The sequence below is a fragment of the Pundamilia nyererei genome, unplaced genomic scaffold (genome assembly GCF_000239375.1).
Source record: "Pundamilia nyererei isolate P.nyererei 1_Seehausen unplaced genomic scaffold, PunNye1.0 scaffold00001, whole genome shotgun sequence".
Lineage (NCBI taxonomy): Eukaryota > Metazoa > Chordata > Actinopteri > Cichliformes > Cichlidae > Pundamilia > Pundamilia nyererei.
Window position 1 is genome coordinate 9,690,930 of NW_005187402.1, and position 8,047 is coordinate 9,698,976.

An 8,047-nucleotide genomic window follows, 5' to 3' on the forward strand; every position below is an offset into this window, starting at 1 on the left:
TTTGTTTTTTTCCATAGTGAACAAGCTCTAAGCAATCCCAACTCATCTTAAAAAGGATTCAACTCAATTTTAAACCTACACACAACACTGAAAAAACAACAAAGCAAAAGGTCTGTGAAGGTTCTCAGTCATCCAGGTCATCATAGTCTAAGAAGCTTGGAAAGAAAAGCGTCTGGACTTCTTTAGGTTGCTTGAAGACATTTCACCTCTCATCCGAGAAGCTTCTTCAGTTCCAGGAACTGAAGAAGCTTCTCGGATGAGAGGTGAAACGTCTTCAAGCAACCTAAAGAAGTCCAGACACTTTTCTTTCCAAGCTCCTTAGTAGGGCTGAACGATATATCGCATTTGCGATAATATCGCGACATGATCAAGTGCAATTTTCTAACCGCAAAGGCTGCGATTATACTCTGGACATGTCCAAATTCATGGGCTGCATCCTCCTGAGGCCGCATTTGTAGACCGATTACGTCACAGCGACGCGCCGAAGGCTGTCCAAATTACTACCATATCCCAGAATTCATAGCACGGCTGGAACTCCAGTTTCCAGCAATGGCGGCCGCTACTAAGTTTTGAAATTACTCATACTAATCTTTCTGGGTCACAAAACAAACTTTTAACATATTTTCAGGCGAGAAAGTAGTTGTGTAAACATCAAATATCTGCTCGGTTTATCAAGATATCCCATATTTGCAAAAGTGCTTCGACGTTTTCAGAGGCGTCTGCTACCCTCCGGCTAGCTCGACAGCTAGCCGCGAGCTCGAGGGTTACTGATGCGGCCGAGAACGGCACAACTCCCGGCACATCATTTTCAGATCACCGCGGAGTTTCGCTGCTCGGGTTAAACGTAATATATAAGTCACTTAGACAACCTAAAAATGTTATTGTTGGGCTTTTTTCAGTGTTTTGTTTGTTCGTGAGTAAATCGGTTTGGCTGAGATTAAAGTTATTAGATTAGATAAAATAAAACTTTATTAATCCCCCGGGTGGGTTCCTCCTTGGTTTTCACACAGCTGACTAAACGTCAAACAGAAAACTTATTAAACAGAAGTATGAGACAGTCGAGAATTTACACCAGTGTCTGGTTATATTTTAGATAGCAAGGAGCAGACGGCTGAGTTTATTGAACTCCACCGAGACAGCGGTGACGCTAATCAGAACTAGACCGTCTAATTTCACGCCTTTAAATTTTAAAGGCGTGTTTGTGTGTGTGTTTATACAATTGCTATTATGTTTGCACTTTATGTGTAATGTTACTGACTGCAGAGATCAGTAAGATGTGTGTATTTTTTATTTATTAGTTTTATTTATTTAATATTATTTTTTAATTGAATGACTGTAGTAGTTCACAGATGTCGAAAAACTGAGTGTGGTAAAGCCACTGATTTTTTTTATATATATTTCTGCAATCTGCACATTGTACTGACTTTCATTTTAATGTTTACACCAGGGTTCCTTGTCAGCACTTTATGCTCAGATGTTTGTAAGCTAAAAATAAACTATTGTGTATGTTCAAATATACTGTTGTGATTGAAGAAGTTAAATAAAAATGTCAGTCATCAATTCATGCATCACCTCATGTCATCATAACAGAGGTCTGTCTTCCAGGAAAGAACAGTTTAAAATTAATGTAATATAGTATTGGCCATACTATATGATGTATTGCTTGTCTTTGTTTAATAATACAGAAGACAAAGACCTTAAAAAATAATCGCATATCGCATCGCAATCGCAATATTGGGGCAAAAAATCGCAATTAGATTATTTTCCATAATCGTTCAGCCCTACTCCTTAGACAACAAAGCAAAAACAGCATTTGGAGTGAGACTCACATTTGAGCTCTAATTTTATCAATTATCCTCAAGACGCTTTTAAAAGTTGATTCGAGGTCAGCGCTCCACCCAACAGGCCTTTATAGTAAGAGTAGCGAGGGGGAAGTCGCTCCTGTCTAAAAGACACATGACAGCCTGCTGGGAGTTTGCCAAAAGGAACCTTAATGACTTTCATACAGTTAGAAGAAATATCGTCTTGTCTGACAAAACAAAGATTGAATTATTTGGTCACGATATCCAACAGCATGTATCGCGGAAACCACAATTCAGGAATGCCTCGTTGACACTGTTGTTACAGGTCAACACAGCGGTGGCTGACTGTGACAGTTTTTCTGTTACATAATGTGGGAGATTAGCTGGACAGACGCATAGAAAAAATGGATTTAAAAAAAAAAAGTCTAACTTTACTCTGAGATCCTGAGAGCTCTAAAGTGTCCACGTCAACAAGATAATGACCTAAAAGGTGCTGCCAGATAGATACAAAAGTGGCTTGGGTTGAGCTCTAAAATGTTTTCCAGAAACAATTCTGTTTTTGAACAGTTATGAAAAAGATTATCATCAAGACTATTGTGCTGCATTAGTTATTAATCTTTGACTTCTCTTCCACAGGCTGTATTTTATCCTGTCTTCCTCCCCTCAACCCCAACTGGTTATAGCAGACGGCTGCCCCACCCTAAGCTTGATTCTGCCAGAGGTTTTTCCTTCCCACTATTGTCAAGTGCTTGCGCATAGGGGGGTCGTCTGATTGTTGGAGTGTTTTCTCAATTATTTTAAGGTGCTTATCTTACAATATCAAGCTCTTCGAGTTGACTATTGCCGACATTTGGTACTATATGAATTAAATTTAACTCTTATTTGCTCTCGTCGTCTTATAGCATCATGTTTCCCCCTCTAATTCCTAAAAGGGCAAACTCCCTCACCATTTAGATCAAACTGAGCAAAGATGATAAAAATCGCCTCTGAGAGCTAGAGAGTACAGACATCAACGAAATACTCAAAGCATGTCCGGAGAGACCTGAAAATGGCTGTGCACATTATCGGCACATCAAACCTGGTTGAATTTTTTACATTTTTCTGCCAAGAAGGATGGGAGATCACTTTTAATATGATTTGAGGATGGCTCAGCTGCCAAGACTTCCTTCAACAACAAAGTACAAATGCAAAGGTCGGAATACTTGCAAATTAGCCATTTCATTATTTTTCTTACATTTACACAATACCCAAAGACCTGTTTTTGTTTGAATACGGTTGAGTATTGTGTGCAGACAGACAAGAAAATAAAATAAATTCGATCCATTTTAGATTAGTCTGAAAATGTGGAAAACGTGCAACGGCCTGAAAACTTTGCTTGATTTTGACTGTGCAGCGCATTTACAAAGTAATTGTACAGACAAAACTAAGCAATAAGTGCAAATCATTCTTCTCAAGGAATGAACACTGAAACCACAAAATCACAATAAAGCCGATGATTAATAGCTAATTCTTAGCCTTATAATCTGCTCCATCAGCTGCTTCCTAGAGCAAAAAGCAGTCGCTAAAACACTAACGTACCTATTCAGGATGCTGACCTGCAGTGACCCCAAGACATCAGAAGTTAATTCCACTGCTTATGTAAAACTTGAACTAAGGGAGAGAATATTTATGACTATTCCCACCACAACCCGTGGTGGTCTTTAGTCTGAAGACACCACTTTAAAACACTAAATCCTCTGTCACAACATCAGCGCTGTGCACTGTGGACAACCCAGCCTAATGAGCCACAACACATACCAACAATCCCTCCAAACACTCCTGTTCTTAAATACCAGCCCTCCTGTTCTTTGCTTTTGGTGTAAAACCTCTGGCCCCTTCTCCCTAGAAATTTCTTTCCCTTCCCTTTATGCCCCACATCCCTCCCCTCTTACCCCACACCCTCTGTTCCCTCACTCCCAGAGCTCTTCATTAGGGAGACGTGGGAAACTGGGCTTAAACCCTGCCTGCGGCACTGTGCCAGCTGCCACTCTTACACACACACACTCACTCAGAGGAAAAGTTCACTAAATGACTTAACAATGCGCCACCAGAAAGACCCTCCATTTATCTAAAAACCTTGTCTGAGCAAATCCAGTAAGGAGAGCACTTTCAAGAGAAACAGAACTCCCGCAGTAGGATTTAACCTAGTCCTAGCCTATACATGTTTTCCAGTCGAATTCCCTAATTTTGTTTTAGTCTAAGCGTGGTCTAAATCTTTGTATGAGCAATCAGATCAGACTTGTCACTGGGAAAGCACTGCTAGCAGCCACAAGAGTCCCTGCTGTTTATAACCCCCAAAGATCCAAATAGTTTAAAGCAGTGGTTGTCAAACTGCACCATGGGCCCACACTGGTGAGGCAGAGAGCCACTGCAGCAGGGCGTGAATAACCATGGGAAAAATATGGGGAGTTAAATTAACACAATTTTAGTACCAAAGAGTTTTCCTCTAGTTGGGACTAAAACTTAGGGTTGTTGAACATCAACAAAGCAAAAAACAAACTGCACTAAAGCTTGGTTCTCACCTGTGAAGTGCTCCAGGTAGTATCTGTAAAGTTTAGCCTGGATTGGAGTCATTCTGACTGACAACACATACTCATGCTTGGGAGGTAGGAACTTGGTGAGTGCAGTGTAATCTTTTCTCTGTAGGAAAAGCAAATGCATTATTTAAGCAGGAAGTCAAAGGAGGCCTGAGAGAATCATTTCAAACACAAAAATGTTTTTTTAAATATATACCTGGACGCATCCAGCAAGCATCTCATAAAGAATGTGAGCTCTTTTCTTCATGACCCGGACATCTTGTAGGGTGGAGTCGGCACACTGACCGTTCTGGATGGGGTTAATAAAGCGGTTCCTAAACTCCTTAACTGAACCAAGCAGGTTTTCCTTAATGAAGTTCACCATGCAGTGGTCTGGTAAGGAGACAAAAGTCAGAAAAGTTATTTTTAAAAAGTAAACAAAAATCATCCATATAAATGATTCACATGGATGATAGCAGGAAGTCTCACATTCAATAAGGTTATTTTGCAGCGGCGTTCCAGTCAGCACAATCCTCCTCCTCGTCCTGATAGAGTTCATTGCTTTGGACACAGCTGAGGCCTCATTCTTCAAGATGTGGCCTTCATCACAGATCACCAAGTCTGGCCCTAGTAAAAATGAACACAAGGATAATTTTAATGCAGCCAATTTCAGATCAGGTCACACCGCTGGAATGGCACGCACATCGAAAAAAAAAAGGGGTTTACCAGTAACAGGCTCAGATGTAAACAAAAGAAAATGAAAACAGTTTGGCTAATTTGGTACATGTGGCCACATTAGAACAGCTAACGTGCAAAAAACAACCCCAGGACTGAGTCTACATTCAGCCAGAGATGTACTCACTTAAAGTGAATGTTTGTTTTAGCTTATATCAGTTTAAAAAAGGATCATTTGGACCACAAGATTGATTTTTAGGAGCACCGAAAGATAACCTAAGTCCATAACATGTAACGTAAAAATCACTCTACCTGGATCTACCAGAGTCTTCTGAAAAGTCTCTTTGAGCTTCTTGCTCTTGATGTTCCTGCCCTGCGTCAGGTTTCGGTACATTTCGTAGCCCATGATCATAACGCCGCCCATCTCCTGCCATCGCTGAAGAGCGTACGCTCGCTCCTGTGGCCTCTTCACTGTAGCCAGCTCAGTTACCTGTTGAGCACACCAAAGGTAAATATGCTAAGCAAAGCACTGGAAACAGAAAAGGCTTGAAAGGTCACAAGGGCAACCCATTACCTCTAAACTCTCTTCATCCTTCATTCCTTCTTGCCACTTTTCAAATTCATTGAGCCAGTTCAGGACAGTGTTCAGAGGGCAAACCACCAGTGCTGTGCTGAAATCGAGCTTCTCACAAAGCAGCAACGTGTGAAGAAATGTCACCACCTACAGGACAAAACGAGTCAAATGTTGCACCAACAGCACAGAGCTTTGGAACATTTTTATCAGACTGCTTCTCTGTGCTGTTCTAAAGTTCCACAGGAGGTCATTTCTGTACGTTGGGGGCAGCTAAAAACATTGCATTACACAACTGGTGTAGTTTGTACAAGAGTGAAAATGAACAGACAATATAAGGCAAGTAACTCACTTGCAGAGTCTTTCCCAGGCCCATACAGTGGGCAAGGATGCAGCCAGAGCCAGAAGACTTCTCAATTTTTTTCACCGATTCACAGCAGCAGTCCCAAATAAACTGCACTCCTGACAGGGACACAAAACACACACAATAGGAAACATCAGTGCCGAGCACCTCAGGCTTGCTTTGCTTTTTTTTTTTCTCCAGCTCCTACCGGTTCAAAATTCTTTGTGCATTGTGTCCTTACCATCAACCTGGTGAGGTTTGAGCTTTGTCACCAGGTTCCTGTGCACCTGCACCAGAGGCTCTTTGGTTTCTTCGTCCTCGTCCAGCACCAGCTTGGTAGTGATGGGGCAGACAACCTGGGAAGACTCCTCCACCACAATCACCTGCAAAATGAAGAAGAGCCAAAAAGATTATTTTAATTCTAAAATCTGGAAATAACGTCTTAAGTAAAAGAAATATATCACTAATTCTTCCAGTATGTTAAATTTCTCACTTTGTATCTCCAACAAAATACCTCGCTCTCTTTACGTCTGTGTATGTGAAGGAAGCCCGTTTAGGCTAATGCATGGTCAATTTCACAAATTAAGAGAAAAATCCATCATGCACTTTTGGCAATTCTGACTAAACCATGGCGCATTTTATTCATTTTAATAAAAAAAATAAAGTACTTACGGAAACACCCTGCTGCTCGTTACACTTTCATTTTCTAAAAATGTCCTTTAAATGTATTTAACAGCAGAGCTACCCCTGAATTATGAGCACATGGCTGACTTTTTACATGGGTCGTTAATATTGGCAAACAATGTAGCCACCACAACTGGCACTTTGTATGCTGGATACATACAGGCTGTTATGAAACCATGCTAACGCTAATGCTAACACAACCACCAATAATACAACAGGGAGATAATAGAGAACAAGAAACAAAAATGGAGACAGCTGTGAAGCATGCTGTGGTTCTGTGTGGCCCTCGTCTCCCCAACATCTGCTTCTCTCCAGTAAATGTTTGATTTGGACCAGCAGCCTCAACCCACTTACTGTTGGCAGTACTGCTCCCAGAGGCAGCCATCAGTGGACTGCTATGGGCTTCTTTTAGATGAAGGTTTAAAAGAAAGAAAAAAAAAAAGTGCCACTGCAGGCAAAAGAGGATGAGCAGAGTGGTTCAAAGGCCACAGCTGCCAGAGAGTCCTGGTACAAACACCAGGAACATTTTACATCATATGCAGGAGTTACAGGACAAGTTCTCAAATGTCATGCACCACAAAAAAGTCTAGCCCATACACTATAGATCCCAATAACAAAAATGTTATCACAATTAAATTTGTGACTGGTCCACATGGCAGTTTAGCAAATCCCTTTATTGTAATTCTTAATTTCTCTACCAAAAAAAAACAAAAAAACATATCCATTCAACTTGATTTCACTCTGGATTTTTCTTTATTCGTAGCCATTTACCACCCACAATGCAGCAGCATTCCCACCACTGAGAACCAACTCAAAATCAGCAGGATGAGTTCTAACCTACCAGCATTTGTGCCAAGTTTAAATTTGTAGTAATAGGGAGATTGGGTCAGGAAATGTGTTATTGGCCTATTAAACATAAATTTGCATTGGCATACACACCAACCGTCAAAGTCCAGGACCCCTGTTAGTTTCACACCAGTGTATTTCACAAGCTAGTTGACAGCCCATCTTTTCACACTAACCTTTTTGAATCTTTGATTCATATATTTGTTTTATGGTAATTACTATAACTTCCAAAGCAGACTCTCCAACTGCTTGATCTGAAAAACTTAATGATAGGTTTGTATTGTTGATTGTCATTTATGCTTAGAAATATTTACTCATATACGCTTAGAAGTATATAATCATTTGTAGATTGAAAGAATGTCTCATCCTAAAGAGGTCTGTATTAACTCTGTGTAGCTGTAGAAGGGAGTGCATACATTCATCAGAGTGTCCTTGGTATAAACCACATACTCCCTAGGAGAGTTTATCCTTGATTTATGGTATAGCAAGCACACGTATATCTGTTTAAGTATAAGAGCCTTTTGTTAGATGGACCTAGACGTCCTGGCACCAGCTTTGGGGAGTCTTCACA

At 40.6% G+C, this 8,047-nt stretch overlaps 1 protein-coding gene across 4 annotated transcripts in view; it reads right to left on the reverse strand.

Annotated features, from left to right (window-relative positions):
- Positions 1 to 8,047, reverse strand: part of atrx (ATRX chromatin remodeler) — a 36,710-nt gene that overhangs the window by 18,669 nt on the left and 9,994 nt on the right. For all 4 annotated transcript variants that reach the window (XM_005719759.1, XM_005719761.1, XM_005719760.2 and 1 more), the window contains exons 15-21: positions 6,188 to 6,329; positions 5,956 to 6,065; positions 5,607 to 5,753; positions 5,345 to 5,522; positions 4,847 to 4,984; positions 4,575 to 4,750; positions 4,364 to 4,481 (exon numbers count right to left, since the gene is read on the reverse strand). In XM_005719759.1, coding sequence (XP_005719816.1) covers positions 4,364 to 4,481; positions 4,575 to 4,750; positions 4,847 to 4,984; positions 5,345 to 5,522; positions 5,607 to 5,753; positions 5,956 to 6,065; positions 6,188 to 6,329 — 1,009 coding nt within the window. The remainder of the gene's footprint in view (positions 1 to 4,363; positions 4,482 to 4,574; positions 4,751 to 4,846; positions 4,985 to 5,344; positions 5,523 to 5,606; positions 5,754 to 5,955; positions 6,066 to 6,187; positions 6,330 to 8,047) is intronic.